This window comes from Salmo trutta, chromosome 18 (assembly GCF_901001165.1).
Source record: "Salmo trutta chromosome 18, fSalTru1.1, whole genome shotgun sequence".
In the NCBI taxonomy this organism is placed as follows: domain Eukaryota; kingdom Metazoa; phylum Chordata; class Actinopteri; order Salmoniformes; family Salmonidae; genus Salmo; species Salmo trutta.
In genome coordinates, this window is record NC_042974.1 from 26,555,620 (window position 1) to 26,583,437 (window position 27,818).

Here is a 27,818-nt window from a genome sequence, read left to right on the forward strand (position 1 = left end):
TGTTTAACACTTTTTTGGTTACCACATGATTACATATATATTATTTTATAGTTTTGATGTCTTCATTATTCTACAATGTACACAATAGTAAAAAATAAAGAAAAACCCTTGAACGAGTAGCTATGTCCAAACTTATGACTGGTACTAGTGACAGCTTTTAAAAACCTCAAATTGGGATTCGGTTGGATAAGAAACAATAAGACACTTCCAAGATGTGTGGCCCAAGGGAGTGGTGCCTAGGGCTGTTAAGGTGACCGTATTACCGCCACACTGGCGGTAATACGGTCACGAGTCATGAAGGCAGTCAAATTCCACGTCCACTTCAGTCACGGTAATTAGGCTTCTCCAAGCTCTGATGCTGCTGGTTATGAATAGCCTACCAAACTTGCTAACTGCCTGGTACTCAGCACTCTATCGTCCCTCTAATCACTCTGACATCGATGCAAATGTATTCAAAAATCGAATTAAAACACTTCATGAGAGCCCATGATCATTTCTATGGGCTATGGAATAACGGGAGAAAACAGAGTGATGGCCTCAAATAAAAAGACGAGGCTCCCATCAGCTTTCTATAGGCTAGGCCTACTATATTTATTTCTCAACTTTCCTAATATTAAGCACATTTAGAACAGGACTATAGCCTACCTGGCTGGCATGAAAATAAACCACGGGGAAAAGAGAGTCTTCCATTTGCTATTTAAGTGCATAAATTACATGTATTTTTCCCGCTGCCCCTGTTTCGATACAGGTGCATGATAAATGGTCCTTTCTAAATCAAAACATGTCACACATACAGTACCAGCCAAAAGTTTGGACACACCTACTCATTCAAGGGGTTCTTTAAATTTGACTATGTTCTACATTGTAGAATAATAGTGAAGACATCAAAATTATGAAAAAAACACATATGGAATCAGGTAACCAAAAAAAAAAGTGGTTTAGAATATATTTTAAAATATATTTTAGATTCTTGAAATAGCCACTCTTTGCCTTGACAACTTTGCACACTCCTGGCATTCTCTCAACCAGCTTCACCTGGTTTCCCAACAGTCTTGAAGGAGTTCCCACATTTGCTAAGCACTTCTTGGCTGCTTTTCCTTCACTCTGCAGCCCAACTATCTCAATTGGGTTGAGGTCGGGTGATTGTGGATTCCAGGTCATCTGATGCAGCACTCCAGCCCTCTCCTTTTTGGTCAAATAGCCCTTACACAGCCTGGAGGTGTGTTGGGTCATTGTCCTGTTGAAAAACAAATGATAGTGGGACTAAGCTCAAACCAAATGGGATGTTGTATCGCTGCAGAATGCTGTGGTAGCCATGCTGGTTAAGTGTGCCTTGAATAATAAATTAATCACTGACAGTGTCACCAGCAAAGCACCACCACACCATTTCCATGCTTCACGGTGGGAACCACACACACGGAGATCATCCGTTCACCTTGTGGGAACCACACACACGGAGATCATCCGTTCACCTTCTCTGCGTCTCACGAAGACACGGCGGTTGGAAACAAAAGTCTCAAATTTGGACTCATCAGACCAAAGGACAGATTTCCACCGGTCTAATGTCCATTGCTCGTGTTTCTTGGGTTTAGCAAGTATCTTATTATTAATGATGTCCTTTAGTAGTGGTTTCTTTGCAGCAATTCGACCATGAAGGACTGATTCACGCAGTCTCCTCTGAACAGTTGATGTTGAGATGTGTCTGTTTCTTGAACTCTGTGAAGCATTTATTTGACCTGCAATATGAGGTGCAGTTAACTCTAATGAACTTAACCTCTGCAGCAGAGGTAACTCTGGGTCTTCCTTTCCTGTGGCGGTCCTCATGAGAGAGTTTCATCATAGCGCTTGATGGCTTTTGCAACTGCACTTGAAGAAACGTTCAAAGTCCTAGACATTTTCCAGACTGATCTTCATGTCTTAAAAGTTATAATGGACTGTCAATTATCTTTGCTTATTTGAGCAGTTATTGTCATAATATGGACAAATGGGGCTATCTATACCCCCCTACCTTGTCACAACACAACTGATTGCCTCAAAAGCATTAAGGAAAGAAATACCACAAATTAACTTTTAACAAGGCACACCTGTTAATTGAAATGCATTCCAGGTGACTACCTCATGAAGCTGGTTGAGAGAATGCCAAGAGTGTGCAATGCTGTCAAGGCAAAAGGTGGCTACTTTGAAGAATTTCAAATATGAAATATATTTGTTTAAAACTTTTTTCGTGACTACATGTGTTATTTCATAGTGTTGATGTCTTCACTATTATTCTACAATGTAGAAAATAGTCAAAATAAAGAAAAACCTTGGAATGAGTAGGTGTGTCCAAACTTTTGACTGGTACTGTATATTATTTAGCATATGTAAAGACAAGATTAAATCAAGAATAGTCTGATGGGTGACAATATTAGCCTATCACTTGTGAGTGATGCAACGCATAAGAAAAAAAATCCTTTTTTTGCGACTTTTCTAATCATGTCGCACACCTCATGTAGCCTAGCCCATATGCTTTATTAAGGTTTGTATCACAACTCAAGTGGCCAAATAACTTCTTAAAATGAAGCACATTAATCTGCTTTACAAGGTGTGTAGAGCCTAACTGGCATATATAAGCAGCGCATGAGTTTCAAGTTTGGGGAAGATCATTTTCACCATAAAAATGCACCTTTATAATAAAAGCGTTACATGTATGATTGCATTTGTGGTCACGTTTGATAATGGTGTTTTCTGCTAATGGAACATTCACGCTTATAGCCTACTGCCATGTGCGCATTGCTGCGCTTATGTGAAGAAATAGCCTAATAGTTTTATCAACATTTTATGCTATACTTTCTGATCTGTTGCGTCAGCCACATTGCATAAAAAAGGTTTTGAGATGCTAGTGGTTGTATTCATTTGGGATTTATCGCATCCCACAACTGTCCCAGACTATGTTTGGATTATTTCATAATAGAATAGGTCGATTTTTGTACTATGGGGGAAAGTAGACTGACATAGGCTAGTGATTTTGCTGTTCGTTAGGCCTCTCATCTTGTTGGCTAACGAAAAGTAAATGTGGACAGTTCTTCCAGTATCGTCAATATGCACCTCGGAATTGGATAAGGACGTGCACAGTTACGTCCTCAATGTGTCTGTCTTCACTTGTAGCCTGAGAGAAAGACCTGATCACGTGACAGAGCCATGTGAGTGAGAGGCGCTTCAGATTGCGCAGCACACTCGGGGAGAAGGGCACAACGCAGCACTCTGGGCCACAAAAGGCATGGATTTTTTTAGGGTGCATTACAACCATAAAGGGGATGCCGCCTTAAAATTTGAGGCATTATCAAGTGCTTGTCAAATTGTGAATGAGAGACTATTGGAGTGTGTACAGCCTGAGCAAAGAACAAAGCAGAGCTCATGCCTTTCAAGCAACATTTTCCTAAAATCATTAGAATCTCATCATGCAGCCTTACAATGTATTAAACATCAAAACATATAGCCCAATGTTTGTAGAACAACTAAAGCTACATTAACCTGTTAGGGACAGACATTCCGCTAGCGGAACGCCTCACCAATATCCAATTGTATTTCGCGCCACGCTATACTAACACCTAAAAAAATGCTATAACTTCAATTTCTCTAACATATGACTATTTTACACCATTTTAAAGATAAGACTCTCGTTAATCTAACCACACTGTCCGATTTCAAAAAGGCTTCACAGCGAAAGCAAAAAACAGATTGTCAGGAGAGTACCCTCCCAAAAATAATCACACAGCCATTTTCAAAGCAAGCATATATGTCACAAAAACCAAAACCACAGCTAAATGCAGCACTAACCTTTGATGATCTTCATCAGATGACACTCCTAGGACATTATGTTATACAATACATGCATGTTTTGTTCAATCAAGTTCATATTTATATAAAAAAACAGCTTTTTACATTAGCATGTGATGCTCAGAACTAGCATACCCACTAGCATACCCAAAAATTTATTTTAAACAGCGTTTGACATACTTCGAAGTACGGTAATGGAATATTTTGAAATTTTTTGTCACGAAATGCGCCGGCGCATCACCCTTTGGATAGTTACCTGAACGTATGAACAAAACGGAGCTATTAGAATATAACGATGGATTATTTGGGACCAAACCTACATTTGTTATTGAAGTAGAAGTCCTGGGAGTGCATTCTGACGAAGAACAAGAAAGGTAATAACATTTTTCTTATAGGAAATGTGATTTTGGTGAAGGCTAATCTTGCCGGGTGTCTAAATAGCTAGCCCGTGATGGCTGGGCTATGTACTTAGAATATTGCAAAATGTGCTTCATCCGAAAAGCTATTTTAAAATCGGACATATCGAGTGCATAGAGGAGTAATGTATCTATAATTCTTAAAATAATTGTTATGCTTTTTGTGAACGTTTATCGTGAGTAATTTAGCAAACTGTTAGTAAATTCCCCGGAAGTTTGCGGGGGGTATGCTTTTTCTGAACGTCACATGCTAATGTAAAAAGCTGTTTTTTGATATAAATATGAACTTGATTGAACAGACATGCATGTATTGTATAACATAATGTCCTAGGTGTGTCATCTGATGAAGATCATAAAAGGTTAGTGCTGCATTTAGCTGTGGTTTAGGTTTTTGTGACATTCTACGCTAGCTTGAAAAATGGGTGTCTGATTATTTCTGGCTGGGCACTCTCCTGACATAATCTAATGTTTTGCTTTCGTTGTAAAGCCTTTTTGAAATCGGACAGTGTGGTTAGATTAAGGAGAGTCTTGTCTTTAAATAGCTGTAAAATGGTCATATGTTTGAGAAATTGAAGTAATAGTATTTCAAACGATTCAAAAATCGCGCCACTGAATTCAGGTGGCTGTTACGTAGGTGGGACGAATTCGTCCCACCTGCGCCAGAGAGGTTAAGACCCGTCTAAAATAATGGATTTATTGTGAAGGTGTTGGCTATATTACATGGATTTCTTACTTTTTAAGTGGCTTGTAGGCTATGTGTAGAAGCCATGAGACGCTAAATGTGTTTACGTTAACTAACTTCAAATACCGTGAGACCGACAGTTATTTGCTTGACATTCACCAGCTGACGAAATTTCGTGACCGCCACAGCCCTAGTGGTGCCAGTTTCACCATCTCTCACCCACGCTGCATTATAAGCTACAAGGCCAGAGCACAGGGCCTTGGTTCAATGAAGTGTCATGGCGCCCTTTCCAGTAAAACACTCAAGCCCAGAGGAGGAAGGCCCTGGCATGGAGTCACGACACTAATGTCTTTCCACTACCCCATGGATAAGGTACTGTATACTACCATCTCTGTGTGTGAGAGTGAACCCGTTTCTTGTTTGTATTTGTCAGCAGACCATTTGCATACACGTGTGCATGTTTCAGAGACAGTAACTGCACAGCACTGAAATGAAGTGGAAATCACATATTAGACGGTGTGAGAGGGGGAAAAAAGGAGCGAGTGATATGAAGCGCTTATGAGACACAGACCGGGGGAGTCGGGGGCGGATACATGACAGTTCCCTAGGAAAAGTAACGTGTCAGAGGTTGCACCCTTCGATTGGGGAATGCCTGCATGAGGATCTGGAAGGAAGGTTGAAAGGGAAGAGGAGGAGTGGGAAGAGAGGGGGAGGGGAGTAATGTGTGTCGGTAACCATATGTGTTGGACAGACTGAGACATGTTCTTAGGAGGCCCGCTACACGTGTCTGTGTCTCCCAGAGCGCCGAAACATTGACAGACAAGTAAAGCAAGCATAGCATTGTAAATTACACACACACACACACACACACACACACACACACACACAGCTATACAACACAGCACAAAATGCCGCAGTACTGAGATAGGGCAGTTTTACTACACAATAGGGTTGGGCAGTATCCAGATTTTCATATCGATATACCGTCCTATCATACCGGGATATATGGTATTACTGGCTTAGTACACAGGGGCAGCCAAACCCCCCCGCGCAAAAAAACCCATTGTGCGTCTATTACCAGAATATTAGTAGTAGAGAATTTCCATGGAGTCTGTAGCCAAATATGCTAACGAGCGCAAACTAAACTAATTGCAAAGAGGCACTCCAGCTCATAAAGTTATATATTAGGTAGGCGCTACAGCATGTCATTTTTGGTGAGTTTGGACATTTACAAGCGAATGTGAGAGCGAGCGACATTGTGCAAATTAACAAAGTTTCAACGCATGCTTGTCTGAAGGAAGAACAGTACTGGCTTTGGAGCAGCATATGTAGACTACACGCTGTGTTTGTGTGGAGTCTGTAGTCGCTAGGGCAACTGTCCTGCTCGGAGAAGATGGCCCGAGAAGAGAGAAGAAGAAAAAACGCAAGGAAATCAGGATAGCGGCAGCTGTATAAATAACTCACGCAATGGTCTTTGACTTCTCAAACACGGCAGAAAGCTAACAAAATATGATTCCCCATCACTTTATTAATTCAGGCACTTACTTTGATTAACTAGCAAGTTAAACTTAGGATGTAAGGTTAAGTCAGAATTTTGAAAGCATAAAAATAACTTGCTGCGTTTTGTAAATGCAGATGTAAAATACTTCTTACTGAAATATCTGCTTGGCATCAGACTAACTTTGTGCTTCAGTTGCATTTGTCCATGAGAATTCCCGAACAGGCATTCTATCAGCAGACAGGTGTAGCCAGCCAACTTTTCTCGGTGTAGCCAGCCAACCTTTCTGCGGTAAAATGCAAGATTAACTTTAAGAAAAACATTATGAAATGTAGCTGGCTACATTCTTTCTATGATAAACAGTATAAATATGATGGCACCAGTTGGCTGCAGGTATTTATTTTAAAAGGTAGCTACAAATATTCAAATGTACTGAAAAACTTCCAATAAATGTGGCCATTTCCAAAACCCCCCGTTTATCCTTATATACGATAAGCCTACTACACAAACACGCATGCACACACACACACAACCAGTGCCTGCAATTCATGACATGGCACAATTCCACGCACACAAACATATAGTCTCTCTGTTAGTGTGTGTATCAGTAAATCAAAGACACGGCAATGTAATCGTAGTAAGCAGAAATAAATGTTTAAATGTAAACCGTGTGTAAGACTGAGGGAGGTCTTAATCAAATCCATTTCTATACCGGTTTTGTTCTGAATCAGATCCTTATTTCAGTCACAGTATAGTTTTAGACCACCATGCAATTTGCTGACACACACACTCAAATGCTGGGTCTGTGCGTCAGTACGCATTAACATATGCACGTAAGTACATGAGCAGGTGTGTGTGAGGAAGTAAGACGTGTGTGTGTGTGTGTGTGTGTGTGTGTGTTTGTGTGTGTGTGTGTTTCTGGAGGGCCCTGTATTACAGCCTTCTAAAAGCAGCAGGAGCCTGGATCCAGGGTTGTGGTACAACTGAAACATCACTAACTGACACACTGACAAGCCGACACTTGTCATTTTGACTGACTGCAGCACGCAGACACCAGCTTTTTCACCTAGTTTAACTGCCTGTATCTTGGTCTTTTGTGCCTTTCCAACCCAAGTAATAAAAAAATAAAAACAAAAGGGGAAAAATAACAATTACCCTCAAAACCTGGGCAGAGAACGGAAGAGAGAAGCAGGAATCTGGAAGCTGTGTGTTCCTGCTTGCCTCCAATTCCAGGAAAAGCAGCATGGACCCTGGGAACTGGGGGAGGGAGGGAGGGAGGGAAGGAAGGAGGGAGAGGGGTTGTTGAGGTTGCACGGATTACCGTACATCAGAAAAAAAAATGCCGACGACCAGGGCTCAGTCAGAGAGAAAGAGCTCTCTCCCCCCTAGCCTAAAGAGTTGTTTGCGAGTGCTCCGACCACCCTCCATAACTAAAAAAAACAACAAAGAAAACAGAATATCTGCAAAAAGCATCAAAACATAATTTAAACTTCAGCCACAACCCCGCTGAGTCACTATATTTTGGTTGAACAGAGACCAGGGCACAGGCATTGTATTTTTTCAGATCCAAGCTATAGTATGTATTTGAAATGTTAAAGCAGACTCACCGCTGCAAGGATTTGATATAATACCAGACTGTACTCTAAAATCTATTTATTTATTTTAAAATTCATAGCATGGGTTATATCAGCTCAAGGTCACTTCAAATCTAAATCAAAGTTTATTGGCTTCATGGGACAAAGAGATCAGAATGCTGAGAATGAGGTAGACTGAAGCCCTCAAAATCAGCTCTCTACCATTAACTTTAGCACCTTGTATCTCAACCTCTACACAATATGTTGAGACAAGCTGTCAGACAGCACCCCCCCTATCTGCCAACCGAGGACACGCCACCATCTGCACTCTGCAGGGCTAGGCCAAAAAACCTCCACTGTGGTTGGATGGGTGACAAGGACACACACACACCTCCCCCTTCCTCCACACTGGTCACCTGGTCATAATGTAAATACCTCTCGCCCGCCTTCCAGTTGCCATGGAAAAGTACAAGAGGAAAGTTGGACTGACTGCAGCACAGGACTCCCCCTCCTCTCTCGGTCTCTGAAATATTCCCCATTCTGATTCAGCATCACTGCACTGAGCAGGAAGACAGAACCGGGTCATCCCCGCGGGACAGAATGAGGTCATCACCCTGCACCACTCTACCGCAGGGCACCGCCACATGGGGTTTAAACACAGCAAAATCAGTTTTACTAGTGGTGTACTGTGGCCCTGTATCTAGTAGACTGAGACGACTGTATATCCACTTATAGTCTGTTAGTGTTATAGTCACAGACATCGTTGAGGTATCCCCTAAAATGATGAAAACTCAGTGTATTTGTACATAGGGTGTACACAACAAGGGTGGTCAGCTAGGAAGCTACAGTGTTTGCAGAGGGGGAGGGGTGGTGGTGAGTAGGCAGGAGGCAGCAACAGTAAAGGTTAGCTGGTCAGGAGCAGAGTGGGGGGCTAGGCAGTAGAGGGAAATGCACTACGCAGCACATTCATGATTTGTAGGTGACAAACAGCTAAAAATAAGTGTCTGCAGCACAGAGCAGCCACAGAACAGGCAACATAATACAGGGGCACATTGCAACACAGACCTACATACTTAAAATCAAACATATCTAATGAATAATCACATGGAGGAATATTTAAACACACATACCAATTCATGCATTATAGCCCTACTAACAAACATGAATTAATGCAGTATATATGTTTCATGGTAATGAACAAACACATCTACACCGCCCTCACACACACACACAGTTGGAAGCACAGAATCTTCTAGAAAGTCATTGTATGCTGTAGCGTTAAGATATCCCTTCACGGGAACTAAGGGGCCAAGCCCGAACCATGATAAATACCCCCAGACCATTATTCACCATCCACCAAACGTTACAGTTGGCACTATGCATTAGGGCAGGTAGCGCTCTCCTGGCATCCGCCAAACCCAGATTCGTCCGTCGGACTGCCAGAAGGTGAAGCGTGATTCGTCACTTCAGAGAACGCATTTCCACTGGTCCAGAGTCCAATGGCGGCAAACTTTACACCACTCCAGCCGACAAATTGGCATTGCGCATGGTGATCTTAGGCTTGTGTGCAGCTGCTCAGGCCATGGAAACCCATTTCGTGAAGCTCCCGTTCTTGTGCTGACATTGATTCCAGAAGCAGTTTGGAACTGGGTAGTGAGTATTGCAACTGAGGACAGATGATTTTAACACGCTTCAGCACTCAGCAGTCACGTTCTGTGAGCTTGTATGGCCTACCACGTCGCGGTTGAGCCGTTGTTGCTCCTGGTTCCACTTCACAATAACAGAACTTACAATAAACCGGGGCAGCTCTAGCAGGGCAGAAATTTGGCGAACTGACTTGTTGGAAAGGTGGCAATCTATGATGGTGCCACGTTGAAAGTCACTGAGCTTTTCAGTACGGCCCATGCTACTGGAGATTGCATGGGAGTGCACTAGAGGTCGACCGATTAATCGGAATGGCTGATTAATTAGGGCCAATTTCAAGTTTTCATAACAAAAATCGGCCACCAATTTGCCGATTTTTATTATTTTTTACACACCTTTATTTAACTAGGCAAGTCAGATTAAGAACACATTCTTATTTACAATGATGGCCTAGAAACGGGGGTTGACGGCCTAGAAACGGGGGTGAACTTCCTTGTTCAGGGGGGGATTCGTTTTTGCAACCTTCGGTTACCAGTCCAATGCTCTAACCACCTGCCTTACATTGCACTCCACAAGGATTAACAGGCTGACTACCTGTTACGCGAGGGCAGCAAGAAGCAAAGGTAAGTTGCTAGCTAGCATTAGACTTATAAAAAAACTACCAAACTTAACATAATCACTAGTTAACTACACATGGTTGATGATATTACTAGTTTATCTAACGTGTCCTGCGTTGCATATAATCGATGCGGTGCCTGTTAATTTTCATTGAATCACAGCCTACTTCGACAAACGGGTGTTGATTTATCAAGCGCATTTGCGAAAAAAGTACTGCCGTTGCACCAATGTACCTAACCATAAACATCAATGCCTAACAGGAATATTTAGACTTAGCCACCCATTAGATAAAATACGGAACGGTTCCGTATGTCAAAAAAACGTTTGTTTTCGAGATGATAGTTTCCGGATTCGACCATATTAATGACCTAAGGCTCGTATTTCTGTGTGTTTATTATATTATAATTAAGTCTATGATTTGATAGAGCAGTCTGACTGAGCGGTGGTAGGCAGCAGCAGGCTCGTAAGCATTCATTCAAAACAGCCCTTCGCTGTGCTTCAAGCATTGCGCTGTTTATGACTTCAACCTGGGTGGGTATAATTTGTGGAACGTTCCAACAGGAATCTATTCCAAAAACTTTATAAATAACAAAGTTTCCAAAAAACAACGCATACAAAGTTGTATAGCGGCAGAATAAGATACCGGGTAGGGAGTGGTCTATTTCATTGCGTTTTTCACTCATCACGTTTATTCCGAAAAATGTCTCTCCTCACATGTCTGTTTGCCTATGGACAAACATTAAGAATAAGCTACGTGGTGAGTTGATGCCTATTCGGCAGCTAGTTAGCTAGGTTTGTATGCGTTGCTACTTTGTATGCGTTGTTGGTTGGCAACCTTTTACTTTACGTTTTTTGGAACAGATTCCTGTTGGAACGTTCCACAAATTATACCCACCCCTTCAAGCCTGTCAACTCCCAAGATTAGGCTGGTGTAACCGATGTGAAATGGCTAGCTAGGTAGCCGGGTGCACGCTAATAGCATTTCAAACGTCACTCGCTCTGAGACTTGGAGTAGTTGTTTCCCTTCCTCTGCATGGGTAACGCTGCTTCGAGGGTGGCTGTTGTCGATGTGTTCCTGGTTCGAGCCCAGGAAGGAGCGAGGAGAGGGACGGAAGCTATACTGTTACACTGGCAATACTAAAGTACTTATAAGAACATCCAATAGTCAAAAGGTATATGAAATACAAATCGTATAGAGAGAAATAGTCCTATAATTCCTATAATAACTACAACCTAAAACTTCTTACCTGGGAATATTGAAGACTCATGTTAAAAGGAACCACTAGCTTTCATATGTTCCCATGTTCTGAGCAAAGCATTTAAACATTAGCTTTCTTACATGGCACATATTGCACTTTTACCTTCTTCTCCAACACTTTGTTTTGCATTATTTAAACCAAATTGAACATGTTTCATTATTTATTTGAGGCTAAATTGATTTTATTGATGTATTATATTAAGTTAAAATAAGTGTTCGTTCAGTATTGTAGTAATTGTCATTATTACCCCCCCCCCCCCCCAAAAAAATAGGCCGATTAATCGGCAGTGGCTTTTTTTGACCCTCCAATAATCGGGATCGTATCGGCGTTGAAAAATCATAAAATCGGTCGACCTCTAGTGTGCACTCGATTTTACACACCTGTCAGCAACGGATGTGGCTGAAATAGCCGAATCCACTAATTTGAAGGGGTGTCCCCATACTATTGGCCATGTGGTATACCTTGCACAACACACTGTTATTCATGCTATAACCGTCAGTCACGCACCCAGGACACCGCATGATGCCAGAATGCTCTCTGGTCCATAAAGTGTTGTCAGCTGTGATGTATTCTCAGTGAATTTGGTGTTGTCTTTTACCCAGTAAAGAGACATTTGGTGTAGTCTTTTACCCAGTAAAGAGAAATTAACCATTAAAGTAGTTGGGTTTATGTCCAGTTCTACATCCTGATATTACCTGGATCTTAGCACTAGATGGTGCTGTTCCTACTAGTAGGTTGTTTTTCAAGAATCCCTCCCACTCAATATTAAAGGGATAGTTCACACAGATGACAAATATGGCAATTACATTTTTTCATTAAAGTTCTGGGGGGTAGATAGATTGTGGCTTCTATCAATGTAATTGTCTGCATCATTTCCAATCCACACATATACATACAGTTGAAGTCGGAAGTTTACATAAACTCAGTTTTTTTGTCTTAGGTGTGTTTCACAATTCCTGACATTTAATCCTAGTAAAAAATCCCTGTCTTAGGTCAGTTAGGATCACCACTTTATTTTAAGAATGTGAAATGTCAGAAAAATAGTAGAGTGATTTATTTCAGCTTTAATTTCTTTCATCACATTCCCAGTGGGTCAGAAGTTTTACATACACTCAATTAGTATTTGGTAGCATTGCCTTTAAATTGTTTAACTTGGGTCAAATGTTTTGGGTAGCCTTCCACAAGCTTGCAATAAGTTGGGTGAATGTCTCATTCCTCCTGACAGAACTGGTATAACTGAGTCAGGATTGTAGGCCTCCTTGCTCGCACATGCTTTTTCAGTTCTGCCCACAAATTGTCTATGGGATTGAGGTCAGGGCTTTGTGATGGCCACTCCAATACCTTGACTTTGTTGTCATTTAGCCATTTTGCCACAACTTTGGAAGTATGCCTGGGGTCATTGTCCATTTGGAAGACCCATTTGTGACCAAGCTTAAACTTCCTGACTGATGTCTTGAGATGTTGCTGCAATATATCCATATAATTTTCCTCCCTCATGATGCCATCTATTTTGTGAAGTGCACCAGTCCCTCCTGCAGCAAAGCACCCCCACAACATGATGCTGCTACCCCCATGCTTCACAGTTGGGATGGTGTTCTTCGGCTTGCAAGCCTCTCCCTTTTCCTCCAAACATAACAATGGTCATTATGGCCAAACAGTTGTATTTTTGTTTCATCAGACCAGAGGACATTACACCAAAAAGTACGATCTTTGTCCCCATGTGCAGTTGCAAACTGTAGTCTGGATTTTTTTATGGCGGTTTTAGAGCAGTGGCTTTTTCCTTGCTAAGTGGCCTTTCAGTTATGTCAATATAGGACTTGTTTCACTGTGGATATAGATACTTTTGTACCTGTTTCCTCCAGCATCTTCACAAGGTCCTTTGCTGTTGTTCTGGGATAGATTTGAACTATTCACACCAAAGTATGTTCATCTCTAGGAGACAGAACGCGTCATATATTGCACTTTAACTTTCTTCTCCAACACTGTGTTTTTGCATTATTTAAACGAAATTGATCATGTTTCATTATTTATTTGAGACTAAATAGATTTTATGTATTATATTAAAATAAGTGTTCATTAAGTATTGTTGTAATTGTTTATTATTACAAATAAATAAATATATGTGTATGCATACATACATACATACATACATACATATTTAAATCGTATCGGCTTTTTTTTGGTACTCCAATAATCGGTATCGGCGTTGAAAAAAAATCATAAATCAGTCGACCTCTATTATATATGTTCTGCTGTTCCAAGGATGTGTAACCAAAGAGAGATACCACGAGTGGACACAGAATACATAGCGTTCCCGCTGTGGCCGTCTATTTCAGCAACGTTTTGCGCTGCTCTGAGACAAGCATGGAGAAACGAAAATGTTCAAATATTCCATGATATTCTTAAGATATGTGTGGACTGCATATAAGCAAGTGATGACTGCTAAATAATCAAGTTAGGTTTCTCCAGAAATAATTCTAAATTATTGGCTTTACTTCCAAATTAGTGATAATGTCTCACCCCATGTTCAAAAATGGCCTTTTTCCTTTCCTAGGTTAAATGAAAACGAAATCTCAAAAATATTCTTACTTTTTAAACAAAGTGATTATTATTATTAATTTAGAATTCTATAAAAGCCCCTTAGATATTCTCACAGATACTAACGGAAAATGCCCATTAGATATTAATTTAGAGTCCTCCTATTCTCTAAATGTAATTATTGGCGGATAGTCACGTCATTGAAAAACATATTTTCCAATATACTGTAGGCCTACCATAGGCGAAGTGAGTCTCACTAGAGTTGAGTAATGTGATGTTAAAAATGGTGTAGGTCTTATTTATTTAAAGAGCATATAAAAGTTAGAAGCAAAAGCCTACAACTATTTTAGCACCGTTTCGTTCTGCTCTGAGGCAAGCATGGGGACTGGTCTTAATAAATCAATGAAATTTTTATTTTCACTTAATCTCCATTCGGGTATTGGTTAGACAAGAATTAGACAATTAGGGTGCAGAAATGTTATGCTCTTAGTGTAACCTTTATTTAACTAGGCAAGTCAGTTAAAACTTATTTGGGATCGGTGTCCCTTCCATTCCTTTCAAAATGGTACCAAGAATATGCATATCCTTGCACCAGGGCCTGAGCTACAGGCAGTTAGATTTGGGTATGTCATTTTAGGCGAAAATATTTAAAAAAGGGGCGGATCCTTAAGAAGTTTTAAGAACAAATTCTTATTTACAAGGACAGCCTACTCCTTCCTCGTAAATAGCCCAGTACTGTACTGCGGAAAGACATTTTCCGTTCCAGCAAATACCAGTCAAAAGTTTGGACACACCTAATCATTCCAGAATTATTTGATATTTTTACTATTTTCTACATTGTAGAATAATAGTGAAGACTTCACAACTATGAAATAACACATTTGGAATCTGTTAAGAACAAATTCCTATTTACAAGGACAACCTACTCCTTCCTCCCCAACGGGGATTTGAACCCCGGTCTCCCGCATTCTGTAGTACAGACATGGCCTCTCGCTTTTGTAAGGAATTAGGCACTTTCCCGTGTTTACTACAGAATGTATTGCAGACTGCACAGTAGCCTAATTAACAGATTTCATTAATAAATAATGATAAAAAAATTTAAAAAACTTTCAAAATGCAGATGTTGATTTAGTTATGCATACATAACGAATTACTATGCGAATAAATACCACTGATTTACAGAAATATTGCAACAAAGTTGTCTAATGAAGGCAAACAATTCAGAATCCTCCAATCCTGTAGCCTACTCCCAACAGTCACGTTGTACAGCACCATATTTTCCATTCCATCATAACGGAAACCCTTCGTTTTTCATGGAATAGAAACACCATCATATTATTCAAATTAATTAAGCAAGTACGAGTCAAAAAGTTCAGACACACCTAATCATTCCAGGATTTTCTATATTTTTACTATTTTCTACATTGTAGAATAATAGTGAAGACATCACAACTACGAAATAACACCGGTCTCCTGCGTGCCCTGCATTCTGTAGTAGACATGGCCTGCTCTCCCTTATGTAAGGAATTTGGCACTTTCCCATGTTTACTACAGTATGTATTGTAGACTGCACAGTAACCTAATAAACAAAAACACATTTTGTTAAAACCTGTTGGGGATAGGGGGCAGTATTTGCACGGCCGGATAAAAAAACGTACCCGATTTAATCTGGTTACTACTCCTGCCCAGTAACTAGAATATGCATATAATTGATTTGGATAGAAAACACCCTAAAGTTTCTAAAACTGTTTGAATGGTGTCTGTGAGTATAACAGAACTCATTGGCAGGCCAAAACCTGAGAAGATTCCAAACAGGAAGCGCTCTCTCTGACCATTTCATGGCCTTCTTGATCATCTCTAACCAAAACAGGGGATCTCTGGCATGACGTGACATCTTCTAACGCTCCCATAGGCTCTCAGAAGGCGCCAGAAAGCTGAATGGTGGCTTTGCAGGCCCTGGCTGAAAAACATTAGCGCATTTTGTAAGTGGTCGATCTGAGGACAATGAGACTGGAGGCGCGTGCCCGAGCTGACACCATGTTTACTTTCTCTCTCTTTGAACGAAAACAACCACTCCCGGTCGGAATATTATCGCTTTTTTACGAGAAAAATGGCATGCTTCGAAGTACGGTAATGAAGTATTTAGAATTTTTTAGTCACGAAACGCGTCGGGCGCGTCACCCTTATTTACCCTTCGGATAGTGCCTTGAACGCATGAACAAAACGCCGCTATTTGGATATAACTATGGATTATTTGGGACCAAACCAACATTTGTTATTGAAGTAGAAGTCCTGGGAGTGCATTCTGACGAAGAACACCAAAGGTAATCAAACTTTTCTAATAGTAAATCGGAGTTTGGTGAGTACCACACTTTGTGGGTGTCAAAATAGCTAGCCTGTGATGGCTGGGCTATCTACTCAGAATATTGCAAAATGTGCTTTCACCGAAAAGCTATTTTAAAATCGGACATAGCGAGTGCATAAAGGAGTTCTGTATCTATAATTCTTAAAATAATTGTTATGTTTTTTGTGAACGTTTATCGTGAGTAATTTAGTAAATTCACCGGAAGTGTTCGGTGGGAATGCTAGTCACATGCTAGTCACATGCTAATGTAAAAAGCTGTTTTTTGATATAAATATGAACTTGATTGAACAAAACATGCATGTATTGTATAACATAATGTCCTAGGATTGTCATCTGATGAAGATCATCAAAGGTTAGTGCTGCATTTAGCTGTGGTTTGGGTTTATGTGACATTATATGCTAGCTTGAAAAATGGGTGTCTGATTATTTCTGGCTGGGTACTCTGCTGACATAATCTAATGTTTTGCTTTCGTTGGAAAGCCTTTTTGAAATCGGACAGTGTGGTTAGATTAACGAGAGTCTTGTCTTTAAAATGCTGTAAAATAGTCATATGTTTGAGAAATTGAAGTAATAGCATTTCTAAGGTATTTGAATAACGCGCCACGGGATTCCACTGGCTGTTGAGTAGCGTCCCACTGGCCCAGAGAGGTTAATAAAATTATGAAAAAAAAAAAGTTTCAAAATGCAGATGTTGATTTAGTTATGGATCCATAACGAATTACTATGGGAATACATATCACTGATTTACAGAAACATTGGAACAAAGTTGTCTAATGAAGGAAAACAATTTAGAATCCTCCAATCCTGTAGCCTACTTCCAACCGTCACGTTGTACAGCGCCATATTTTCCATTCCCTGAGGGTTTTGTTTTTCTCTGAATAGAAACAATACAATTATTCAAATTAATTAAGACAAATGTCTTAAAATTAATTCCATGAACTATGTTATTACAAAAAAGGTTCAATTCTCTGGTAATGCCAATACAGAATACTAACAAATGCTTCTCAAAGATGCCCTCTGGTGGTCAAACTAGCGATAACTTGCAGTAACAGAAAAAAAATGTCTGAGAATCAAATGGTGTGGCACAGTATGATGCAACTTCTAAAGGAGGAACCACTGTACAGTGCATTAGAAAAGTATTCAGACCCCTTAAATGTATCCACATTTTGTAACATTACAGCCTTATTATAAAATGGATTAAATGGTGTATTCCCTCAATCTACACACAATACCCCACAATGAAGAAGAAAAAATAGATTTTTAGAAATGTTTGCACATTCATAAAAACATTTACTTAAATATCACATTTACATACACTACCGGTCAAAAGTTTTAGAACTCCTACTCATTCAAGTGTTTCTCTTTTTTTTAAACTATTTTATACATTGTAGAATAATAGTGAAGATATCAAAACTATGAAATAACACATGGAATCATGTAGTAACCAAAACAGTGTTAAACAAATCAAAATATATTTTATATTTGAGATTCTTCAAAGTAGCCACCCATTGCTTTGATGACAGCTTTTCACACTCTTGGCATTCTCTCAACCAGCTTCATGAGGTAGTCACCTGGAATGCATTTCAATTAACAGCTGTGCCTTGTAAAAGGTTCATTTGTGGAATTTCTTTCCTTCTTAATGTGTTTTAGCCAATCAGGTGTGTTGTGACAATGTAGCCCTATTTACAAAAGATAGCCCTATAAAGTCCATACTTTGGCAAGAACAACTCAAATAAGCAAAGAGAAACGACAGTTCATAATTACTTTAAGACATGAAGGTCAGTGAGTACGGAAAATTTCAAGAACTTTGAAAGTTTCTTCAAGTGCAGTCGCCAAAAACATTAAGTGCTATGATGAAACTGGCTCTCATGAGGACCGGCACAGGAATGGAAGACCCAGAGTTACCTCTGCTGCAGAGGAAAAGATCATTAGATTTACCAGACTCAGAAATTGCAGACCAAATAAATGCTTCAGAGTACAAGTAACAGACACATCTCAACATCAACCTTTCAGAGGAGACTGTGTGAATCAGGCCTTCATGGTCGAATTGCTGCAAAGAAACCACTACTAAAGGACACCAATACGAGCAATGGACATTAGGCCGGTGGAAATCTGTCCTTTGGTCTGATGAATCCAAATTTGAGATTTTGGGTTCCAACCGCCGTGTCTTTCTGAGACGCAGAGTAGGTGAACGGATGATCTCCGCATGTGTGGTTCCCACCTTGAAGCATGGGGGTGGTGGTGTGATTGGGCTTTGCTGGCGACACTGTCAATGATTTATTTTGAATTCAAGGCACACTTAACCAGCATGGCTACCACAGCATTCTGCAGCGATACGCCATCCCATCTGGTTTGCGCCAAGTGTGACTATCATTTGTTTTTCAACAGGACAATGACCCAATACACCTCCAGGCTGTGTAAGGGCTATTTGACCAAGAAGGAGAGTGATGGAGTACTGTATCAGATGACTTGGCCTCCACAATCACCCAACCTCAACCCAATTGAGATGGTTTGGGTTGAGTCTGACCAAAGAGTGAAGAAAAAGCAGCCAACAAGTTCTCAGCAAACGTGGGAACTCCTTCAAGACTGTTGGAAAAGCATTGCAGGTGAAGCTGGTTGAGAGAATACCAAGTGTGTGCAAAGCTGTCATCAAGGCAAAGAGTGGCTATTTGAAGAATCTCAAATATATTTTGATTTGTTTAACACATTTTTCGGTTATAACATGATTCCATGTGTTATTTCATAGTTTGTCTTCACTTATTATTCTACAATGTAGAAAATAGTAAAAATAAGGAAAAACCCTTGAATGAGTAGGTGTTAAAACTTTTGACCGGTAGTGGAGGTTTTCAGACCCTTTACTCTTGAATCACCTTTGGCAGCAATTACAGCCTCAAGTCTTCTTGGGTATGACACTACAAGCTTGGCACACCTGTATTTGGGGAGGTTCTCTCCTTCTTCTCTGCAGATTCTCTCAAGCGCTGTCAGGTTGGATGGGGAGCGTCGCTTCACATCTATTTTCAGGTCTGTCCAGAGATGTTCCATCGGTTTCAAGTCCGGCTCTGGCTGGGCCACTCAAGGACATTGAGACTTGTCCCAAAGCCACTACAGCATTGTCTTGGCTGTGTGCTTAGGGTCGTTGCCCTGTTGGAAGGTGAACCTTCGCCCCTGTCTGAGGTTCTGAGTGCTCTGGAGAAAGTTTTAAATCAAGGATCTCTGTACTGTCCTCCGTCATCTTTCCCTCGATCCTGACTAGTCTCCCAGTCCCTGCCACTGAAAAACATCCCCACAGCATGATGCCGCCACCACGCTTCACCGTAGGGATGGTTCCAGGTTTCCTCCAGAAGTGACGCTTGGCATTCTTATTTTATTTAACTAGGCAAGTCAGTTAAGAACAAATTCTTATTTTACAATTATGGCCCTCCCTTAACCCGGACGGCACTGGGCCAATTGTGCACCCACCTATGGGACTCCCGATCAAGGCCGGTTGTGATACAGCCCGGGATCAAACCAGGGTCTGTAGTGACTCCTCTAGCACAGAGATGCAGTGCCTTAGACCGCTGCGCCACTCGGGAGCCCTTCAGGCCAAAGAGTTAAATCGTGGTTTCAGACAGAGAATCTTGTTTCTCATGGTCTGAGAGTCTTTACGTGCCTTTTGGCAAACTCCAAGTGGGCTGTCATGTGCCTTTTACTGAGGAGTGGATTCTGTCTGGCCAGTCCACCATAAAGGCCTGATTGGTGGAATGCTGCAGAGATGGTTGTCCTTCTGGAAGTTTTTCCCATCTCCACAGAGGAACTCTGGAGCTCTGTCAGAGTGACCATCGGGTTCTTGGTCACCTCCCTGACCAAGACCCTTCTCCCCCAATTGCTCAGTTTGGCCAGGCGGCCAGCTCTAAGAAGAGTCTTGATGGTTCCAAACCATTTAAGAATGATGGAGGCCACTGTGTTCTTGGGGACCTTCAATGCTGCAGATATTTGTTGGTATCCTTCCCCAAATCTGTGCCTTGACACAATCCTGTTTCAGAGCTCTACAGACAATTCCTTTGACCACATGGCTTGGTTTTTGCTCTGACATGCACTGTCAACTATGGGACCTTGTATAGGCAGGTGTGTGCCTTTCCAAATCATGTCCAATCAATTGAATTTACCGCAGGTCGACACCAGAGCTTAATTGAGTCTCAGAGCAAAGGGTCTGAATAGTTATGTAAAATAAAATATAGATTTATTTTTATAAATGTGCAAACATTTGCACATTTATAAAAACTTGTTTTCCCTTTGTCATTATGGGGTATTGTGTATAGATTGATGAGATTCTTATTTTATTTAATCAATTTAAAATGAGGCTGTAACGTAACAAAATGTCTATTTAAAAGGATCCACCTTCCTTGTGCATCTGTTTTAACAGTTTGCACATTCCATCATATGTCAGCAACAAACAAAAACAAAATCACTTCTTGTCTTATCAGGTGAAATGATAAATGGCAAGAAGAAGAAGAAATCAACATTTTAAAATGAATAGATTTGAAAACAAATTTATTCACGGCTGCTCATTCCAGTGAGTGTAATTGAGCAAATTACACGCATTGGTGCCAATGTTAAGAGTTGAGAAAGAAAGTTGATATAATTTCATATAAGATACTCTTGTACTGTGGTCTGTAATTCAACATGTGTTATGATGGTTGTTGCTAGCGATATTGATTAAAACATTTTTCCCCATATATAGATATATATATTTCCGCAGTACCTCCCAACCCACGGTTGAATAACCCTTCTCTAATCCTAGCACTCTGATCTACACAGACACTCCACCCCACCCCCGTCATCAGCATCACATCCCTGCCTAATCCTGATCAGATACCCCGCAGAGAGCCACTATGCACCCCGCAAACACGCAATCTGCCTGCCGCCATCCCTTCCATCCTCTTTCCCTGTCCCTTCAACTCCCCCACCTTCCAGTTGGTCTTGCCAGTAACTGAGGGGATCGAAACATCAAGACTGCATTAAAGGGGGGGACTGGGGAGAGGCATATCCTACCATTCATTTAATCTTAAGGCTTTTTCTAACAGCCTCAGTAACTGCTACTACTGGGGAGGAAATAGTGGGGCTCGTATAGAGCCAGCTGTCACCTCACAGACAGTTCTACCAGGTAGGGGCCACAGTCTTCTACCTATTGGGATAGCCATGGCAGGTACAAGCAGGGATCCCATAGCAGACACATAGTGGGACTCTATGATAATTGGGATGAATAGTGTAGCGTGTGTGTGTGCTCCCCTTAACTGTGGGCAGAAAATCACCAGACACTAGTGGAAATGTTATTTTTAATAATTATATATATATATATATATATTATTTTTTTTTTTTAATTTTAAGAATTGCTATAATTCCTGGTTCTACATAGCGATCACTGGATATGCAGTACCCCTAATGAGAAATGGCACACACGCACCCTTTAGTAGAAAGAAGAAACAGCCAGCAGTCGGTCTCTGGGAAGAGCTCCAAGCCCCCCCCCCCCCCCCACGTCATACCTCCATCATCTGTTCATAGTAAGAGTGGAGACATGCTGAAAGACAGGCAGAATCATAGGCTGTGCAGGCCTCCCATTCATCTGTTTACAAACACCCAGCACATGACCATGACGCACGCACAAACACTCTCACAGACAGGATCTTCAACATATACCCTGCAGATGCATAAACAAATACAATACGCACACAATCAAGTTAGAAAATCCCACAAAAACATCCCCCTAAACCATGGTGTGGTAGCAGCTGTCTTTTTGTAGTGCAGTATTGTCAATGGGTCTGGGGCAACAGGCTGACTGTCTCGCTCTCTGTCCGTCTGTCTGTCCACACTACTCTCGGTCTCATATAACCACTCCATGCTCAGAATAGGACAGTCCTATTTATTTTCATTCCAGCGGTAATGTAATACATTGTTATGGAGAGGTGAAGAAAAAAAAAAAAGAGAAAAAGAAAATGTGGGACGTGACATTCCGCATCTGGAACCGCTCTGGAGCACGTGCGTCGCTCTCCAGATCTCTGCACTCCCTCTCCGTTTTCACCAGGAAGGAATTCTGTAACCTGATCCTCTAGACCAACCTCACAGGGCCCGGTGGCACACACACACACACATGGATTCAGTGAGCCCTGACCCATACTCACTCAGAGGGAAAATAGCAACATCACACGTGTAAACTATAGGTTCAAAACACCATACAAACAAGCTTCAACACATATCCCACAAGTTCAGCAAAGTCAAAAACACACAAGCTGCCCTGATTTTGTCCCAAGCTATGGTCTCAACATTCATTTAATAGCATTACCCCAAACACAACACACTAGTTAACATGTGAATGGGACAGGGAGCAGGGGGGCAAGGGCAGTGAACACTAGCAGCTGGCTCCTGTGAGTTCTATATTTAAATCTCATTTGACAGTTAAAGTGCTGATTGGGTGCAGAAGGGGATCAGAGGGGCGGCAGGGGCACTCTGAAGCCATCCCAGTGTCCTTCCACAGCCATGCCTACAGGTGCCCCGTTATCTGCCCTGGCATTGGCCTGGCCCAGTGGAACTGCCATCCACTCACACCCTGCACATACACATGAATCAACCAACTAAACACATCTGACTGATGTTCACTACCGAAGTACAGCAAAGGTTATCAACTAAAGTTTGATCCTATTTTGCAGAGGTGTGAATCTCTCATTTATTTGAACAACAATATGACCCGCTATCGATTAGGGCCGAGACGATACCAGTATCGCGATACTCTGTAGTACCGTGGCAAGTAAACAGAACATGAAGCAGATTTAAACTTCTTTAGGGAAACAGACCTAATGTTGGAAACAAACATCATTATGTTGTCATCCTGAGTCACATGTATTTATTTTCAAAGCTATAGGACACTATATTGTATACACTGCCCAGACAGTACTCCGAACCCCTTTTCCACGTTGTTAGGTTACAGCCTTAATCTAAAATGGATTAAATAAAAATCCTCAATCTACACACAATACCCCACAATGACAAAGCGAAAACAGGTTTTTAGAAATGTTTGTACATTTATTAAAAATAAAAAACAAATACATATTTACATAAGTATTCAGACCCTTTACTATGCAACTCGAAATTGAGCTCAGGTGCATCCTGTTTCCATTGATCATCCTTGAGATGTTTCTACAACTTGATTGGACTCCACCTGTGGTAAATTCAATTGATTGGACATGATTTGGAAAGGCACACACCTGTCTATATAAGGTCCCACAGTTGACAGTGCATGTCAGAGCAAAAACCAGGCCATGAGGTCAAAGAAATTGTCCGTAGAGCTCCGAGACAGGATTGTGTCAAGGCACAGATCTGGTGAAGGGTACCAAAACACATCTGCAGCATTGAAGGTCCCCAAGAACAGTGGCCAACATTCTTAAATGGAAGAAGTTTGGAACTACCAAGAATCTTCCTAGAGCTGGCCGCCTGGCCAAACTGAGCAATCGTGGGAGATGGTCACTCTGAAAGAGCTCCAGAGTTCCTCTGTGGAGATGGGAGAACCTTCCAGTAGGACAACCATCTCTGCAGCACTCCACCAATCAGGCCTTTATGGTAGTGGCCAGACAGAAGCCACTCCTCAGTAAAAGGCACATGACAGCCTGCTTGGAGTTTGCCAAAAGGCACCTAAAGACTCACACCATGAGAAACAAGATCCTCTGGTCTGATCAAACAAGATTGAACTATTTTGCCTGAATGCCAAGTGTCACGTCTGGAGGAAACCTGGCACCATTCCTAAGATGAAGCATGGTGGTGGCAGCATTATGCTGTGGGGATGTTTTTCAGCGGCAGGGACTGGGAGACTAGTCAGGATCGAGGCAAAAATGACAGAGAAAAGTACAGAGAGATCCTCTGATGAAAACCATCTCCAGAGTGCAAAGGACCTCAGACTGGGGCAAAGGTTCACTTTCCAACAGGATAACGACCCTAAGCACACAGCCAGGACAACGCAGGAGTGGCCTCTGGACAAGTCTCAATGTCCTTGAGTGGCCCAGCCAGAGCCCGGACTTGAACCCGATCGAACATCTATGGAAAGACCTGAAAATAGCTGTGCAGTGACGCTCCCCATCCAACCTGACAGAGCTTGAGAGGATCTGCAGAGAAGAATGGGAGAAACTCCCCAAATAAAGGTGTGCCAAGCTTGTAGTGTCGTACCCAAGAAGAATCAAGGCTGTAATCGCTGCTTCAAAAAAGTACTGAGTAAAGGGTCTGAATACTTACGCAAATGTATATATTTTTTTTATTTTGTTTTAGAAATTTGCAAAAATTTCTATAAACCAGCTTTTTGGTTTTTCATTACGGGTATTGTGTGTCGTTTGTTGAGGGGGAAAAACTATTTAATAAATTTTAGAATAAAGCTGTAATGTAACAAAATGTGGAAAAAGTCAAGGGGTCTGAATACATTCCAAATGCACTGTACAGCAGGTTTTTAAAGTACCAAAGACTGTTCTGCTTCGCGGTTAAATTTTTGCTATGGAAAGAATATCCCAATGCTGGTATCGTCACAGCCCTCGCAACGATACAGCTGCACCAATATCTATCACTGCAATGCCCCAGCCCTAAAGTTCAGTAGATACCGAACCTGATGCTCTGTCACTTTAAAAATGGTACTGTACATTGGTGTAATAAAGACCCTTCCTAGGCAGGCAAAAAAAATTATCCCATAAAGTAGCATTGCATAGAATGTTTGAAAGGGTAAAGCAGATACAAGTTCCTTTACACTGTGGCTGTATATGGCATATGGTGTGCTGTTGCTTATGCCCAGAGGGCAGTGTGTTTAGGAAAATATTAAGAATGTTTTTCTACTATAAATGTATGATAAGCGATTGCATAATGTGTATATGTAAAGCAATGTGGCCTTACTCAGAGTGAGATAAGGAGAAAGAGACAACAGCACTCTTTTTGCCTTCTCTACTAGGTCCTGCTCTGCCCAAGACCCTGGTGGGCAGTGGACATAAAACTGGCAGAATTGGGCACCCCTACCACCAATGTGTGTGTGAGAGAGGGAAAATCAGCACAGTAAGTGTTGAGGACAGGCTGGCACAGCATGAGGTCACTGCATAGCAGTTATGACTAGGCAAATATACCTCAGCGGGCTATGCACCAAAAGCCTCATACGCTGTGCGGGCACTCTCTCACATACCCTCCACCACCTCCTCTGTCATGCTCTAGGCTAATGTCCTCCAACTTCCCTGTACTGCATTCAATGTATTCAAACATGAAGGATAAGGATCTATACTTTACGGCACACACAATGACTCCCACTGCAATAATTACCTGTGGCATCGCCAAGCAACTCAATAAAAAAAATAAAAAAATATGCATGTGTAGCCCATCAACAGCAAGAATTTATCTGATATTGAGAGCAATTGATGCCATGCATGTTCCATCACCACTGTAATCAAATATTTACACTGTCAGAAGTCACCTGCAGTAAACTCCAGGAGGTGTTTTGTAGACCATCTGTGACCATCTTTCCTATGGGGTGTGCAATTTACAGAATTTACAGTATTCTGTAGGGTATTGCATTATTGTTTACATATACAGTACTGTGTCTGAGATTCGCAAAGAACGTGATAATGAGGAAGTTGAGCAAACACAGTATTTGTGCATATTCTAATCATTTACAGTCCTTGGAGATAGTCACCTACCTGGTATCTAATGAGGAAGCTGAATTCCTTTTGTTAGAACATCAGTCAGTTAAATTGTATTGTGTAACGGTTACATTAGTACCTTTGGAAGGCCCCCCCTTCTTGGAGTGCCACTCATCTGACACGTCCCCTCTTCTCACACACACGCACGCACACTCTGCGCGCGTCAAATACGCGGAGCTGGCAATGCTCTCGCACACGATCCTACGCGCACCCGCATTGGCAGACTGACTGGATAACTAAATTATTTCTTGCCGAATCTATTCTTCAACCCACACGTCTTTCAAAAGGCTCTCTGCCATAGCAATAACAGGCAATGGACGTAGAAGAAACAGGAACGCACAAATCCAGTGCGTATGAGAGAATAGCACCAGATCAGATGCATTGTTACAATAGCCTATTGCATGCAGTGTGGTATGTAAAGTGAAGCCGACTTGTGATATGCAGCACAGAAAAACAAAGCTCATAAAAATGTGGTGCACTTTGACACATTGGAGCCAACCTGGTGTCAAGGTGATATGTTACAATGTTGACTCGATTGGTTTAATAAATCAGCTAGAGAGCACTGACACGTGTAGGCCTATACACAATACGTTCCAGGCTGCTATATGAATTGCGATGCGTTTCGCATTGACCACGTCCACCAGTTAGACAGACAATATTAATAGGCTAGTATTCGTCTAACTTACCCAAACTGCCGGCGAAACCGTCCATTTCTGGGAGAAATAGCCGAGCAGACACCAAAAATATTCCTGTTCTGACGGGTCCTATTCAGGGAACAGTGGGAGAATGTCGGTCTCTATACGGGCTATCCAGACTGGCAGGCAAGGCGGAAATTTCTCAAGCCAACTGTTCTCGCAGTGGTCGCGACCGTATCGTAGTAAACTGGGGCTCTGTCGAGTCGCAGTGAATTCCCAGTCCGGAGCAACACCGTGGTTCTCAGGGCCAGTTGATCACACGCTCTTGCTTGACTCCACGATAGTACACCTCCGCCGGGGGAGGTAGGACAGGCAGAGCTCGGCTTTCGCATTTCCGACTCCGCCCGCTTTGGCACGACTTGCTGCCCTGGAGTGGCTAGTCTGAGCGCGTCTCAATTTGACACAGTTGAGGATCCCTATGTGCAGGCCAATATGTACACTACCGTTCAACAGTTTGGGGTCACTTAGAAATGTCCTTGTTTTTGAAACAAAATAAAAAAATTGTCCATTAAAATAACATCGAACTGATCAGAAATACAGTGTAGACATTGTTAATGTTGTAAATGACTATTGTAGCTGGAAAGTGATTTTGTATGGAATATCTACATAGGCGTACAGAAGCCCCTTATCAGCAACCATCACTCCTGTGTTCCAATGGCACATTGTGTTAGCTAATCCAAGTTTATCATTTCAAAAGGCTATTTGATCATTAGAAAATCCTTAAGCAATTATGTTAGCACAGCTGAAAACTGTTGTCCTGATTAAAGAAGCGATAAAACTGGCCTTCTTTAGACTAGTTGAGTATCTGGGGCATCAGCATTTGTGTGTTCGATTACAGGCTCAAAATGGCCGGAAACAAAGGACATTCTTCTGAAACTCGTCAGTCTATTCTTGTTCTGAGAAATGAAGGCTATTCCATGCGTGAAACTGCCAAGAAACTGAAGATCTCGTACAACTCTGTGTACTGAAATTTCAGTCCACCTGAAGTAAATACAATTGATTGGACATGATTGTCCATGTA

The 27,818-nt window shown here is 41.5% G+C and overlaps 1 protein-coding gene across 1 annotated transcript in view; it reads right to left on the minus strand.

Moving 5' to 3' along the window:
- The window catches only part of LOC115153087 (echinoderm microtubule-associated protein-like 4), an 89,780-nt gene extending 62,662 nt beyond the window's left edge, over positions 1-27,118 (minus strand). The window contains exon 1 of the mRNA XM_029698138.1: positions 26,789-27,118. Coding sequence (XP_029553998.1) covers positions 26,789-26,813 — 25 coding nt within the window. The 5' untranslated portion in view covers positions 26,814-27,118. The remainder of the gene's footprint in view (positions 1-26,788) is intronic.
- Between the last annotated feature and the right edge of the window lie 700 nt (positions 27,119-27,818).